We start from the raw sequence: 16,316 nt of genomic DNA, 5'->3' as shown, positions 1-16,316 counted from the left end.
TCCTTCACAAGAAGAAAACTAAGTGAAGTTGGTAGAACTTCTGGCAACGATTGAAGCTTTGGACGGTCAATTATTTCCAAATGCTTCAGCGAGTTGATCCCTGAAAATGAAGGGAGAGTAACAAGTTCTGGGCAACTTTCCAACGTCAGTTTAAGCAAGTAAGGTAAATCACCAATCTCTACCTAATTCTCTTTAAATCCCTCCTCTCATTTTTTTTTTCTAAACCATACAAACAAAAGATTGGAAGGTAACCCCTTTCCCTTCTCTTCCTTTCCCCTATTCCCTCAATCTAAACAAACTATAAATTGTTGATAAGCATGCATACATTGATTTCCTTTCCGATAGTATTTTCTCAATACTCGTGCTGCTTATATTCATGGATTTGGGTACAAGTCTTAATTTTTAGTTCATAATAGTTCGTCTGAAAACCGTTGAAGCAAAGGCGTGGCTGGATTTCTGAGGTAACCTGTTTATATAATACGTGCTTAAATGATGTGAAATTAATGTGAGTGATACTAGAATTATAAGACCTGAAAGAAAACAAATTGCTTAGCATGGCATCAAGCAATTTGTGTAAGAAATGATTCGCCAATTTACTTAATGTCATTCACTTACCTATGGTAACACCCTTGTGAGAAATAAAAACTCAGAAAGAAAAACTCAGACAGAACTTTATATATAAATTTTAAATAGACATATATATATATATTATAGAAAGGTTAACATCTTAAAACAATTCAAAACACATTACTCCTACAAAATCCTTTTAGCCAATCAACGTACACCAAGCTCAATCTTGCCAAAAATCTCACTCCTATGGAATTACTACAACCTTCAACACACCCTAATTCCGGCTGTGAACCAAAAATGACAAACCCTAATGCAATAGCAGGCTAGCTGGAGGTCATTTCTTTCCATCACTGATTCTCCAGCAAATTGTTCTCGACCCCTCTAGCTCTAAGAAGCTGGTAGCAAAACTAAAGCTTGAGAATAAGGCCGATAGGACAATGATCACTACCGGCTACGTCAGGAAGAATGTACGAGTCATGAACTTTGTCAGCTATGGACTCTGACACAAGGAAGTAGTCAAGCCGCCAACCTGTTTCAGATTCAAATAATACTCAATTTACAAAAGATATGACAATCAAATTGTAATGTAAAAACTAAAAACCTATTTTGTTTGACTAAAACTGAATGATAGCAAATGGAACTTCAGAAACGTGAATTTCAAAATACCTTTATTGGTTTTACGACCACCATGTCGAAAACCCCAATAGGTATAGCCAACAACATCAGGATGCTGTCTCCTAAACGTATCCGCAAATCCCCTCGATAAGAAGTTTGTAGCAAATGATCGCCTTTCTTCATCTGTAAACCCTGCACTTCGTCGATTTCCCTAGAAATTGATGTAAAATAGAAGAACATAACACAATGCTTCGAACTGTAAGATATTTATCTTGAGAAATAACACAAAGCTTCATGATTATTCATCCGTACTTTTAAGTGAACATTCCCAATAAATTAAATTTATAGAAATGTAATGTTCTTAGATCTCAAAAAAAAAAAAAAAAGTAACAACAAATATAATGCTGGCAAAATAGTAAATCAGGTTGCACATGAGGTGCATATATCGGTTAGAGAAAACTAAAAGGCTTTATGCAATGGATCAAAGTTCAAATTACTTACAGCGGGATTATATATATCAATCTCCTCATGAGCACAATTAAGATCCCCAGTCAAAATGACAGGTTTAGACTTTTCCAGCTCCTGCAAAATGCAAGCAGAGCACCGGAAGAAACAAAAACTATCAGAGAAGAATTCTTGATAATGTTTCTAAGACCATACATGATGTACCAAATCAAAATAGTTCCATACAACGGCATAGAGATCTCATTAAATGAAATATTTTTCACATTCTAAAGAAAATGAAACCCACATAGTCAACAAATGTAACACCTTCTTAACTCATAGAGTAGTAATAGCAGTAAGAACTGCAGCACATGGCCCAACCAATGAAAACAAATCGATGATGCAGAGATGTAGAATTTCAAAATTTATATTCTCAGTGCCATATCTCCTATTTAAAACAGATATTATGCAATGAAAAGCAACTGCTATATTTAAAACGAGTTGAAAATAAGATCATTCCCAGTTTCCTACTAAAAGAAGGAGATGTTGAGGGGGAGGAGCGTTGGCTTTCTTACTTTCATGTACTCACTGAGAGATAGATCCCATTGTGTTGTCCTGTATGACTAGAGTAAAAGTAGAAGCATCAATCAAGGAAGCATGAAACCAAGACATTCTAACAACAGATGCAATATCATTCCTGAAGAATGAAATCAGCAAGTAAAGCCATGAATGCATGAAAATTACCAATCTTCTCAAGCCATCTCCAGAATTAGGAACATATGCGCACAACAAAAAAAATGAATCAAACTCTGCTGTCACAAGCCGCCCCTCACTATCATGATCTGGCATGCCTAGGCCATACGTGACTGAAAGTGGCTTTACCTGTCAAAGAAATCTCCTCTTTACTGGAAAGCCATAGCAGCAAGTGAAACTACGGGAAAAACAAGAAGCATGCTAAAAATTAAAGAAACAACCAATCACAGATCCTTATAATCGACCTATTTGAAAACATTTGTAAGAGTCAAAAGACCCTTATGACTGACTTGTCGGTTTAAAATGATAACCAAGAAGCATTTACAAACAGGAATCATCATTTTCATAAGTTGGGAGTCTTAATTGGCACTGCTAATGATTAACAATCAAAATTGTTATTCTATCATGATATGACTCTCAATTACTTTTGAACTTGTGTTCACATCTACAATAGCATTTAGCTACTTATTTTATCCATTAATAATGACAGAGGGACAAAAGATGAAACTACCATAAAGTTTTCCTTGACCAAGCTATAACGTTGAGATCAAATTACTCGAATACAAACAATGCTGTCAAAAGAAGAGGACTAGTTCATTGAGATATAAGCCACAAGGATTCCTAAAAATGTCAGATGAGTAAGGATGCACAATCATATTTCTAAAAATCAAACAATGCATTGTAAAGAAATGAAACAGTATGCATTCTTGTCTGGAAAGGATAGATGTACTCGAGAGATGATTGCCGTGCCAGAATAGCCGAGCTTGGAAATGCTACATGTCCAGTAGCTGTTGTCGTACCCATCAATGAGACAATGTTTAATTGATTCAACATCCTTCTCCTGTTACAACGTTAAAAATATGTGATTATATAGATAGAGAAAACAGAAAAACAGAGATAGAAGATTTTGTAACAAGTTAGTGTGAACTTCGTAACAACTTTCAAAGGAAGAGACAGATTGCAACCACAAAAACCTCATTTGCATATTGATCAAACTGCGATCTTAAAACTGCAATTTAAGATCTATAAAGATTTTTATAGCTTTTCTTAACGCATAAATTAGTTGCAGCTTGATTTTTTTCTCTCATTTAAAAAAAAAGAAGAAAGAAGTTAATCTAGGCTGTCCATTTCAAAGCTTTAACTTCATCGCATATAATTTTGAATGGAATGGTTCAGCTGTTATCATAGGCAAGAAGTGTAGATAACTACATCTCATCATTGGAACACACACAGCTTGGTAAGACATAACTTATATACTGTTGAAGGCCTAGTTCACCGATCCAACAACCCAATCGAATCTCCGAATGAATTTTCCAAGAACGAAATCCCTACTATTTTTGATAGAAAAGTCTGACTTAAATAAGGATTCCTAAACTAAACTAGACATCTGCAAACTCTAATAACTTGACTTAAATAAGGATTCCTACAATTCTGAGAATATACACTTCTAAGTATTCACTTGCCTTTGTTTGCATATTGATTATGACAGTGCTTAGAAAGCATCCCTACTTTGTATTTGCAGATAAGCAGTATACAATCAGTAAGATTGGTCTCTCAAGTGCATCATACAAAACAATGGACTACTGGGAAGAACACTCCATAGTACTGGTCAACCACAAAGCCTCTTGTGGGATTCAGTCTCTAGTTCTTTCTGAACAAGATGGCTGCAATCAATACTTAAGCCTGTGCATTCACAGTTGGCAACAATCATATACTTCCACATTGGCACCACAAGGTGACCCTTGATCAATATGCTACGTGATAAAACCACTAAATGCAAGGATGGACAACAGAACATCTGCTTCCCTGTGCGTCATCTACCCATCCCAACTGGAGAAAAGAAAAAGTATTTTCAAGCCCTTTCATTTAGGATCTATGTTTTTGTTTTGACTTTCTAATTTTTGTTCTATGCTCGGTAAAGATCATTCCTATGAAAAATAATAAACCTTGAGTGACATAACAACTAGAAATGTACTAGCCTGCAATTTGGTCTCCTGCAAGCACAAGATATCAAAATCTTCCCTTTGGGCAAGTTGAAGCGCAGAGAATCCCTCTAACTTCAGTAATGCTCTTATCCCATTGACATTCCATGACATAAGCTTCACGAACTTTGCATCCCCACTAAGAGGTGGAGGCCTCATGCTTCCAGGATTATATGCAATCCACCCTTTCTGAGGTTTCTTGTGGGCAAGAATCGTCCATGGTTCAACTCGATCAATGGGAAGAACTTCACAATCATCCTCACCATTTTCGACAAAAATATCAGATGATACTTTTTTGCTTTCCAGAGAGGCCTTCCTGCCTAGAAATATTATGCACAATGCACTAGATTAGTTATTCAGCTAACTCAACACATTGAAACACTACTATGTATTATAGAACACCTGAAGCCTCATCTTTGTTAATTGTCAGCTTTTGTTTCTTCTTGACAACATTACCATCAACTTGGGCAGTCTTATGACCAGAAGGAGATCGTTTCACACTTCTTTTGGACTGTTGAAATAATGAAACATCCGAAATAATATCGATCTCTTGAACATGGTCATTAGCTAAATTCTTAGCCTGCTCTTTGAGTGTTGTTTTCTCCACACAAATGGAGGATGCTTGCACCTCTGCTACTGGTGAACCTTCACCTGCACATGTGAAAGCACGGGACATTGGACATTCACAACATACAAGTTGGTAACCATCTTCTCAAAAATTACTTTAATCATTACAAAATACTGCTAGAGATAGTGAGGCTTTATCATACTGTAACATTGATTACCATCCATCTCTTTGTCCAGAAAACACTTTAAAGCAGACACAAGATCACGTTTGCAACCTTTAGCAGGAACTCCAATACTCCTGAAAATTCAAAATCAATATAAAACACTCTGAAGCATCATATATACATGATACAGCTCAAAGTAACCCTTCAAATAACTGATGTCAGTGCGGCCAACTGCTTAAAATGGTCAGAATATTCTTGTCCCAGCTTCGGTTACTTTGTAGGACATCCATAACATTTGAGCATATGAATGATTGACATTAAGCATATTGCAACATGAATATATATACACATATAGCTAAAATAGGTGTCCATTAAGTTAATTTTAATGCTTCCCGCACTTAATGATCAACCAAATAAACTCTTATTAGGCTAAGGCAACACCAACATGCTAAAATCAAACTTCTACTTGCCTCAATGTACTCCTAAGTTCTTGAACAGTCATTGCCTCTATCCTTGCCGGATCTTCTCTGATTCTCTGAATGTCAACCAATTTTCTGCCCACAACATTTTCCTACATGCCAAACAGAAAACAATTCAGAAAAAGAAAATGAGAATTTTAATAACAAAAAAGTAGCAGTCACCCTTAACTATATTGTCGCCGGTACCCATCAATCCTTTCAACCTCTTCTCTTTCTTGTCTTCCATAGAAGCCGATTGTGGTGCTGTTGAATCCGAAAGGAGTCTCTTAGATCCCATTCCACTCACTCTCAAAGAAACCAACGTTGGTCTTCTAAAACTTCCTGGAATTGCTGCAAAACTAGTACTTTCTCAGTTAATTATAGCCAAGCTACATTGAATGTAATAATCTTCGGCCTTAATATCTTCCAAAAACACTTCAAATTTCTACGAATTAAAGTTCTAGAAAACCATATAAATAGAGCTGCATTAACGTTTTGAACTCCTAAAAAAAATCTGAAAAATCAGGAAAAAAAACAAAAACCCTTTGGCTTTCAAAATCCAAAATTAGCTGCACAATCACTACTAAATTGTAAACACATATTCTGAAGGTAAAACAAAAATCGATACTCGTCATAAAAAAAAAAGCAAATCTTCTACTGTTGCAGAGAAAATTTGACGAAAAAAGTAAAATAGAAAGGAAGGCTGTTCGTTCGTACGTAATGGACGAAAATAAGACAAACCTCGATAGAGGAATGAAGTTCTTCAACCCTAATTGAAGTACTCGATTCATAGATACGAAATGACACAGAGCGAGAGAGAATGAGGTGATGCGCAGGTTAGGGCAGGTAGTAGAGTTGGCAGGAACCGCCAAACATGTCAGGTTCGTGTCCTGCTTCAGTTTTTTTTTTCAAAATGACATGGACATACTTCCCTTTTTTTTTTCCCTAAAATCTAATGTAATTATCTAAAACATTCTACCGATTTACAAATTCATTTATTTTAATATTTGAAAATATTGAAAATTTATTTTCTTATTCGTAGTAATTATGTGGTGGGTGAGGTATTATTGTATATTATACATTTGAGGTATTATTGTATATTAAAATATTTCCCATCAAACTTAATTTAAGGATTTTTTTTTTCTTGGCGAAAAATTTAATTTAAGGCTTTTCATTCATATACTAAGACCACCCTAAAATTTTTCATACAAAATTAGCCAATAAGTAATAATCTCTTAATATTATTAAATCTAATTTTAAATATATCTAAACAAGGGGAAGGATAATTTTTGGTCACTAAAATATCTGAATAGGTTCAATTCAGTCATCAATTTTTCAAACGTTTCAATTTGGGTGTCTAAATTTCTAAATTGTTCCGAATTAGTCACGCGGACATATTTCTCCCAATTCGGGCAGGTAACCATCCTACTTGACACTTTGACCTGACGATAAAAATTAAAATCATGTAATATTTCTAACGTGCATAAATAGTGTTGATGTGGAGGAAAACTAGGCGGACAAAAAATTACCCAAAAAATCATTCCCGCAAAAAACTAAACTAACCCTAAATTCGTGAAAACCTAAAATCACTCTGTCACTACAAATCTTGTAAACTAGTGCTCTCAACATTACATCTTCTCAAGTTCGACAAAGACGCAAGATCTGGGCAACGATTCAACACTCGATCAAGAAGATTAACAATCCAGGTTACTTCGATTCAAGTCTTTGTTGAGTTTTTATATTTTGTGGGTAGATTTCTTGAAGGTTTCTTGGGTTTTATATTTCAGAGTGTTGGGTAACCCAACTACTGTTTATTCTGCAACTATTGTTTTCTCTAAATCAACAATATGAGTTGCTTCTTTTTTTATAAAAAACTTTGTGGTCCCGATTGTTGTATCTATGTGGCCCCGATTTTGTTCTTCTTTTTACATGTAGTGGCCGTGATTTATTAGTTTCTTATTATATTATGCTTGTTGGAAAAACAGGTTGGAAATGTTGCTTCTGGGAGTAGCAGTGTTACAAAGGGCAGAGGTGCTGTTGGTAGAATTGCTGGAAGAGGCCGAGGTGTTGCAGGTAGAATTGGTTGACTATTCGAATTGGGTGAAATTTGCTCGTATGACTAATTTGGAACAGTTTAGAAATTTGGATACCCAAATTGAAACATTTGAAAAATGGGTGACTGAGTTGAACCTAATCAGATATTTCAATGATCAAAAGTTGTCTTTCCCCTTTAAACAAGATTCCAGATAAATGTGACATCTTCTGCAATCTTTTAATTTTCGAATTGTTTCTGCTAGGTATCCCAATTTTTGGTATCTCAAAGTCATCATTCCAACTTGATGTGGCATGCATTCAATAGTTTATTTTAAATGCAAATGGCTCACACCAATGCACTCATTACATACCACATAAAGTCAAATAAAAAAGCCTCATCAAGCGCGTTTAATATTCAATCATTTATGATCAACAATTACATGACCCGTTAAGTGATGACGTGCCGATTTGTGATATAAAAAATGTAAAATAGCCAAATCCAATATGCAAAACATGTTCTAACATAAGATTATTATCCAACTCAGTATAGCATAAGAATATTATCCAAAACATGTTCTAACATAGCAAACACATTATTACATACATAATCCTGAACATGTAACACACCTTGCTGTAGCCAAAAAATGCCAAAAAGACACACCTAATAATCTTCCAATTCAGTACAGTACAATGCTATTATCCAAAATATGTTACTAATCCAAAACATGCAACTACAGTACTGCACATTTTGCTTATTCATTGCATTATTTCAAGAACCATTCCTAGATTCTTGAGTGCCTTGTGGGTTTCTGAAACTCTCAAGGCACACCACCTTGCACCTGAAATTGTGTCCCTGCTTGCCTTTGCTCCTCTCCTAGTTTCCTACTTTGTCCTCCACCTCTTGCTGGTCTTTTATTCGAGGTATTCACATATATGCTTGATTCAACCTGCAAATTTTTTTTTGTTAATAAGCTGAAATTAATTGGACACAAATTCAAAACCTAGTTTCACTGTTGGTAGAACCCCTCCAATGGAATCTTCCTCCTCTTGTAGCTCTAGATGCCCTAATATGGCTCCTGGTTTCCCTATTTACCCTGCCATCCCTTACCATTTATGTATTGTTGCATTTGGTAATATGGTATGATCTTCTACTTTATTCTTATGCATGTTTGATACATCACCAAAAGCTTCTCATTAATCAAGGAACAAAATCCATCAGCTTGATATCCATTTGAAGTGTTTCTGAACTTGAACACCAAGCCCAAGCACCATAATGGCAACAACCATATCAAATTTAAGCCAAAAACCTCACACACAACTAGTCTCCAACAAACACATGAATACCCTTAGATAACTAATACATGTAATTGCATTGAGTTCAGACAACAAGGTTATAAGGAGATTACAAACCTATGCGAAGAACCCTAGACACCAATTGAACTCTTGCCCAAACTAGGGTAGAGATGCACGAAGGAGAAAGAAACTAAGACAAGGTTCACAAAATACTAAAGCTGTCTGATGATGCCTATTAGCCCTTCTTTTAACAAATTGGTCACGAGAGAGAAGCAATTGTGTTTTCTTGCTACTTGGGTTAATCACACCTTGGGCTTTGGGTAATAAATAATGCATCATCAACACTGATAGATAAAGTGGGAAGTCAACAACTCAACTCTAACTGTACCCTGAGTGGCACAAATCTAACCATGATAACAGAAAGAACAAGTTCCACATAGTAACCACATCAATAAAATTGTAACTTTTTAAAACATATCAGTGCAAGTTCTTGCAATGTATGAGGTGACGTTTTGAAAAAGAGAAAATGAAGATAGGCAGAGGGTGTTGAAAATTCATGCTTACAAACATATATGAATCAAAAAAACATTACATTTTGTCTCGAAAAACATACCATTGAAGTTCCATGTTACTTGAGATGCAACTGCTTTCAGTTCCCTTATCCCAGGAGTGAAATTTCATTGTGATCTATCTCTATCCTTTGAATGTCTTTGATTTTACCCAAATCTGCACCTTCTTCAATCCTGCATCTATCTATTAGAAAGTCGCATTCGTTGATAATCAATTCTCTAAGTGAATCATGTAGTGGTCCCATTGGCAATGACAGATCCCTGCATTGGCTAAATTCCAATTTTTCAAGGGAAATTTTTCAAGGGAAGTAAGGTATTGAAGTGAAGGTATGGGTTCCAGTAGTGGACATTCCTCAATCGTAAGACGATGAAGACAAGGCATGTCCATGGCACTTAAACCTTCTCATGTCTCCAATTCTGCTTATTCATTGACATTATTTCAAGAAACATTCCTAGATTCTTGACGCAGAACGGAATCGAAAAGGGTTTACCAACATAAGCCCTAAGAACACGCACTCTGGAATCCACCAGAAAATAGGTTATAAACCAAAGAAATTTTATTATTCACTTCCATCACAAAACAAATAATCAAGATTCTTAAATAGTCTCTGGAAACCCTAACTTAAGTAAAAGACTAAATTAGACATTTACTAAATAAATGCAACTTAAACAAGGAAACAAATAAAACAATAAAATTTCAACCACCCGCCCTGGTTGGTACGATATGGAGCGGAAACTTCAACCACCCGCCTTGGTTGGTACGATATGGAGCGAAGCATGAAAATCAATTCCCGAAAACATATGATAATAGGCAAACGGACATCCAGCTAAAAGCTATGCCTATCCAACTCTTCCTCCAACTCCACAGCCAATTGTCCTACATCAATTCTTGAGTGCCTTGTGGGTTTCTGAAACTCTCAACACACACCAACTTGCACCTGAAATTGTGTCCCTGCTTATGTTGGCTCCTCTCCTACTTTATCCTCCACCTATTGCTAGTCTTTTATTCGAGGTATTCACATATATGCTTGATTCAACTTGCAAAAAAAAAATGTTAATAAGCTGAAATTAATTGGACACAAATTCAAAACCTCAAGCTTTATAAATAGCCATTTCTTTACTGCTAGAGCCCCCTCCCATGAAATTTTCCTCCTCTTGTAGCTCTATATGTTCTATGGCTTCTGGTTTCCCTATTTCTCCTACCACCCCTTACTGCATATGTATTGTTAATTAGCTTGGTGCTCGTTTTTCTCCGTATTTGTTGCATTTGGTGATAGGGTATGATCTTCTATATTGTTCTTATGCATGTTTGATACATCCACCAAAAGCTTCTCAAGAAACAAGATCCATCAGCTTGATATCCATTTGAAGTGTTTCTGAACTTCAACACTAAGCCCAAGCACTATAATGGCATCTCAGATTTTAGCCAAAAACCTCATACACAATTAGTCTCCAGCAAACAAATGCATACCCTTAGATAATTAATACGCGTTATTGCAATGAGTTCAGACAACAAGGTCATAAGGAGATTACAAACCTATGCGAAGAACCCTAACACTGATTGAACTCTTGCCCAAACTAGGGTAGAGATACACAAATGAGAAAGAAACTAAGACAAGGTTCACAAAATACCAAAGTTGTTTGATGATGCATACCAACCCTTCTTTTAACAAATTGGTCGCGAGAGAGAAGCGATTGGGCTTTCATGATACTTGTACTGGGGCTAATCACACCTTGACCTTTGGGTAGTAAATAATGCATCATCAACACTGTGGAAAATCAACAACAACTCAACTCTAACTGTACCTTGAGTGGCACAAATCTAACCATGATAACAAAAAGAACAAGTTACACATAGTAACCACATCAATAAAATTGTAACTTTTTAAAACATATCAGTGCAAGTTCTTGCAATGTATGAGGTGACCTTTTGAAAAAGTAAAAATTAAGATAGGCAGAGGGTGTTGAAAATTCATGCTTACAAACATATATGAATCAAAAAAACATTACATTTTGTCTCGAAAAATATACCATTGAAGTTCCATGTTACTTGAGATGCAACTACTTTCAGTTCCCTAATCCCAGGAGTGAAATTTCATTGTGATCTATCTCTATCCTTTGAATGTCTTTGATTTTACCCCAATCTGCACCTTCTTTAATCCTGCATCTATCTATTAGAAAGTCGCATTTATTGATATTCTCTAAGTGAATCAGGTAGTGGTCCCATTGGCAATGACAGATCCCCGCATTGGCTAAATTCCAATTCTTCAAGGGAAGTAAGGTACTGAAGTGAAGGTATGGTTTCCAGGAGTGGACATTTCTCAATCGTAGACGATGAAGACAAGGCATGTCCATGGCATTTAAACCTTCCCATGTCTCCAATTCTGCTTATTCATTGACATTATTTCAAGAAACATTCCTAGATTCTTGACGCAGAACGGAATCGAAAAGGGTTTACCAATGTAAGCCCTAAGAACACGCACTCTGGAATCCACCCAGAAAATAGGTTATAAACCAAAGAAATTTTAGTATTCACTTCCATCACAAAACAAATAACCAAGATGCTTAAATAGTCTCTGGAAACCCTAACTTAAGTAAAAGACTAAATTAGACATTTACTAAACAAATGCAACTTAAACAAGGAAACAAATAAAACAATAAAACTTCAACCACCCGCTCTGGTTGGTATGATATGGAGCGGAAACTTCAACCACCCGCCCTGGTTGGTACGATATGGAGCGGAGCATGAAAATCAATTCCCGAAAACTTATTATAATAGGCAAACGGACACCCAGCTAAAAGCTATGCCTATCCAACTCTTCCTCCAACTCTACAACCAATTGTCCTACATCAATTCTTGAGTGCCTTGTGGGTTTCTGAAACTCTCAAGACACACCACCTTGCACCTGAAATTGTGTCCCTCCTTACGTTGGCTCCTCTCCTACTTTATCCTCCACCTCCTCAAGCTTTATAAATAGTCATTTCACTGCTGCTAGAGCCCCCTCCCATGGAATCTTCCTCCTCTTGTAGCTCTATATGTTCTATGGCTCCTGATTTCCCTATTTCTCCTACCATCCCTTACTGTATATGTATTGTTAATTAGCTTGGTGGTTTTATGTGTTTCCACCTCGTTTTTCTCCATATTTGTTGCATTTGGTGATAGGGTATGATCTTCTATATTGTTCTTATGTATGTTTGATACATCCACCAAAAGCTTCTCAAGAAACAAGATCCATCAACTTGATATCCATTTGAAGTGTTTCTAAACTTCAACACCAAGCCCAAGCACCATAATGGCATCTCAGATTTTAGCCAAAAACCTCATACACAACTAGTCTCCAGCAAACAAATGCATACCCTTAGATAATTAATACGCGTTATTGCAATGAGTTCAGACAATAAGGTCATAAGGAGATTACAAACCTATGCGAGAAACCCTAACACCGATTGAACTCTTGCCCAAACTAGGGTAGAGATACACGAATGAGAAAGAAACTAAGACAAACAAGTTCCACATCTGCAACTTATAAAACATATCAGTGTGAGTTCTTGCAATGTATGAGGTGACCTTTTGAAAAAGAAAAAAAATGAAGATAGGCAGAGGGTGTTGAAATTTTATGCTTATAAACATATATGAATTAAAAAAATATTAGATTTTTTCTAGAAAAATATACCATTGAAGTTCCATGTTACTTGAGATAGCAACTGCATTCAATTCGGGATTGAATTGCATGTTGATCTATCTCTATCATTTGAATGGTTTGGATTTTGTCCCAATTTGCACCTTCAAACCTTCATGTATCTCTTAGAAAGTCTCATTCGTTGATAATCAATGATCCAAGTGAATCAAGTAGTAGTTGCATTGGCAATGGAGCAGGGCATTGGCTAAATTCCAAGTTTTCAAGGGAAGTAAGGTATTGAAGTGAAGGTATGGTTTTCAATTGTCGACATTCCTCAATCATAAGATGTTGGAGACGAGGCATGTCCATGGCATTTAAACCTTCCCATGTCACCCATTCTAGCATATCATGAAATCTCAACTTCGTCAATGATGGGAAGCCTTGAATTGCACCAGAAGGTGCTGAACCACAAAAGTCATGGTTAATTATCTTTAATTCATGCATGTCATCAATGCAAAGTTCTTCCAGTACTGGCAGTCGACCAAGTGAAGGGAGAACTTTACGCCACCGACTGCTGCGCAAAGTAAGTATCACAAGTTTAGAAAATGATGGATGGCCCAACCAATCTGGAAACATGATACCACTATAATTTGTAATCAATAGCTCTTCTAAGGGCATCATGAGGCCGAAGACTTGCAAGTATTCCTTCTTGAACCCTGTCATGGTAAGTGTCATGGATTTCTTCGGTCCATTCCAACTCTAACTTCGTCAAGTACAGTTTGTTGTCCAACATTGCAGCCCCGGCCTCTTCCACATTTCCGACGTTTTCCAATTGTGTAATTGAGATAGATCCCCGAATGTTTATCATATTATGAAGTTCACTGATACGAAATCCTTCACCTTTTCCCACAATGAATGCAGAGAGAGTCTCAAGTTTTGTTAATTTTTCAAAATTTAATGGCATTGCACTCAGCCGACTCTTTGTAACTAAAAAATAAAGATGTTGAAGGTTAATCAAGTTATTTGCCACCGGGACTGTTGCCTGATTCACTTGCAGAGTTGATTATCACTCATTGTGGCATTCTAAAAGAGAGATGCAGGAACGAAGAATGTGCGGACTGGAGCAAAATCAGACGCATTCCTAAGATAGTGATAGATAATGATGAGATTCTGGTACCGGGAGAAGGAAATTAAATGCAGCTGCATCTCAAACAAACTTCACAGGTATGATAAATTACATGAAGTCTAATCTTCTATAACTACAGTGTCAGGCTATAGGGGTGCATTGTCACAAGTGAATAGCATGTGTAGTGTTACTTTCTTTATTTGAATGGAATTCTTTTGGGAGTCAACAATATTAAGTACAAGAGAAAATGAAGTTGTCCTGAGTACGAATTACACCTATCTCACTACATTGATATCCATGCTAAGTAGCCAAGTAGGTAATGACTGGTTTGAAATGCCGTCTCTAATGTAGTATGATGCCTTCACGCAGGAGCTCATAGCAACTTCTGCAGTATGATGCCTTCACGCTTAAACAAACTTCTGCAGTATACTTGCATGTGACACTTTTCTCGATTGCTACAAGGGAACGAGAAAACTTTTATGTTGCACTTTCTTTTGTATTCTGGTCCAATGGTAGAGTTGTAGGGGTGCACCAAAAGGTCACATATTCAATCTTGGAAATAGCTTTTCCATATATTATGTGGGTGTAAGGTTTGTGTATATCCTCTCTGTCCCTTGTGGATACGGTGTTTATAGGAATTGAAATTGTGACTTCTTGGTTAAACCCCTATGCAGTTCTACTTCTACCGCTGAGCCTTGGTTTGTGTTGTTTTGAAAATGGAACAGAATAATTGTGAAACATTATGCAGAAAATCTAATAGACAGTTATTTTGATTCTTTATGCTAGTTCCATGCATTTGCATATTGCAACTGCTTTGAGCAGGAAAAAAAAAAGAAGAGTAAATGCAGAGATTTAGCAGAGACGAGTTTAATGACACTAGTTCTCAAGCTTTTTCATGACATTAGCGTTAAGTTTGGTTCTCAGTGGAGGGTGTCTAGTTTGGTGCTTGTAAGATTAGGTTTAGGTTTGGTTTGTTTCTTAAGGTTGATAGATCTAGCTGCTTTATTTGAGTTTCAGTTTTCTTCTCTGCATGCCCTTAGTATCCAAGTGATTTTTTTTTACCTAATGAGTTATAGCAATTGAAGAAAATAAAGCGGAATTAATGAAGGTGCAGTGAATGATAAGTTGGTCTCACTTTCCTTTCGAGGGTGATCCACGACAACTTTCTTTGGGAAATGATGGGAGGAAAACATATATTGCCTAACTAGGAACTTTTCTTAGTCTACTGATATTGTGATGCAAATTGAACCCGTAATCGCAACAAATCCAGGGTTCCCCTAGACCAACTATTCATTTTTATGATTTTGAAGTGCTGGATTTTATTATTATCATTGTGGATGCTCTTATGAAGTCTTATTGGTTGTCAGGTAGGTTACTCTATGCTGTGCATTCAGCTTTGACAGAACAATGAAAAACCCAATTCAAACCAACAACATCCCAGAAAATCCTTCAAATGTTAGTAGTGAAGAAGAAGATTGCCAATAGACTCGAGATTAAAAAACCGACGCAGAGAGAAGAATGGTATTGAATCAACTTGAGAACCCTGTTCTTTATTTAAAGAAGTCCAATGCAGCTTCGCGCAATGTATGATGATATTTCTGCGGGTTCCACAATGAGAATATTTACAGTAGGTTCAGGTTTATGGAAAATCTTACCTACAGCCCTTGGTGAATTTGTTCTATATGCGTTTGTTATAGCACACATCTTGTGTTTTTTTCCCCCTTAAAACTAATCATAAATAAGGTTGAAAACAAAAGAACAGATTTTTTTTCTTTTGGTATTTTGGGAAGACGCAATTATTTTTTGCCATGGAGACTTCAATATTGTAAATTTAGAATCAGATTACAAAACTGATCTGTGTTGTTTAATTGCAGATAAGAACAAGAGAAGAAGGAGAGATAGTAGAGGAAGGAAAGAGGAAGGAAGGAGCAGGCGAGCAGCATAGAAGACAACAAGGTAATTCCCATTGATTGATGTATTGGAATGTACAAAAGGGTTTAAATAAAGATCTGTACAACAACAGCAACAATCATATTGGATGACCTTTTACAATAAATAAAATATATGAAAAATAAAGTTATTAATTATTGGTTTTAGAGATGCGGTGCGTTTCCAAGAAGC

The 16,316-nt window shown here is 36.3% G+C and overlaps 2 protein-coding genes across 5 annotated transcripts; both read right to left on the bottom strand.

Moving 5' to 3' along the window:
* Positions 1-689: 689 nt before the first annotated feature.
* On the bottom strand, positions 690-6,466 carry LOC120013411 (DNA-(apurinic or apyrimidinic site) endonuclease, chloroplastic-like). Of its 4 annotated transcripts, none has more exons than XM_038865202.1 (12): positions 6,295-6,466; positions 5,744-5,912; positions 5,566-5,666; positions 5,150-5,229; positions 4,767-5,015; positions 4,362-4,684; positions 3,113-3,223; positions 2,374-2,511; positions 2,205-2,252; positions 1,687-1,767; positions 1,237-1,396; positions 690-1,099 (listed from the first exon to the last, which is right to left on the bottom strand). In XM_038865202.1, exons 1-12 carry the CDS (start codon positions 6,342-6,344, stop codon positions 978-980), a joined length of 1,632 nt encoding a protein of 543 aa, XP_038721130.1. In that variant the 5' UTR covers positions 6,345-6,466; the 3' UTR covers positions 690-977. The 4 variants fall into 4 exon arrangements, with proteins under 4 accessions (XP_038721130.1, XP_038721131.1, XP_038721133.1 ...); XM_038865203.1 differs by having other exon boundaries at positions 4,362-4,621; XM_038865204.1 differs by having other exon boundaries at positions 696-1,099; positions 5,744-5,904; positions 6,295-6,436.
* A 6,798-nt stretch (positions 6,467-13,264) lies between these two features.
* On the bottom strand, positions 13,265-13,792 carry LOC120012437 (putative disease resistance RPP13-like protein 1). The gene has a single exon (XM_038863865.1). The coding sequence runs from the start codon at positions 13,790-13,792 to the stop codon at positions 13,265-13,267; it is 528 nt and encodes a 175-aa protein (XP_038719793.1).
* Between the last annotated feature and the right edge of the window lie 2,524 nt (positions 13,793-16,316).

The sequence above is a fragment of the Tripterygium wilfordii genome, chromosome 13, assembly GCF_013401445.1.
Source record: "Tripterygium wilfordii isolate XIE 37 chromosome 13, ASM1340144v1, whole genome shotgun sequence".
Lineage (NCBI taxonomy): Eukaryota > Viridiplantae > Streptophyta > Magnoliopsida > Celastrales > Celastraceae > Tripterygium > Tripterygium wilfordii.
Note: the sequence above shows the minus strand (reverse complement) of the source record. Positions and strands in the feature narration are given on the sequence as shown.

Excerpts from the sequence above, each read along its gene's own strand:
- LOC120012437 (XM_038863865.1), bottom strand. The coding sequence starts at position 13,792 with ATGACAGGGTTCAAGAAGGAATACTTGCAAGTCTTCGGCCTCATGATG.
- LOC120013411 (XM_038865202.1), bottom strand. The coding sequence starts at position 6,344 with ATGAATCGAGTACTTCAATTAGGGTTGAAGAACTTCATTCCTCTATCG. Across the intron at positions 5,016-5,149 it reads TCTGGACAAAGAGATGGATG|GTGAAGGTTCACCAGTAGCA; the intron begins GTAATCAATGTT and ends TCACATGTGCAG. Across the intron at positions 2,512-3,112 it reads GCACGGCAATCATCTCTCGA|GTAAAGCCACTTTCAGTCAC; the intron begins GTACATCTATCC and ends TTTCTTTGACAG.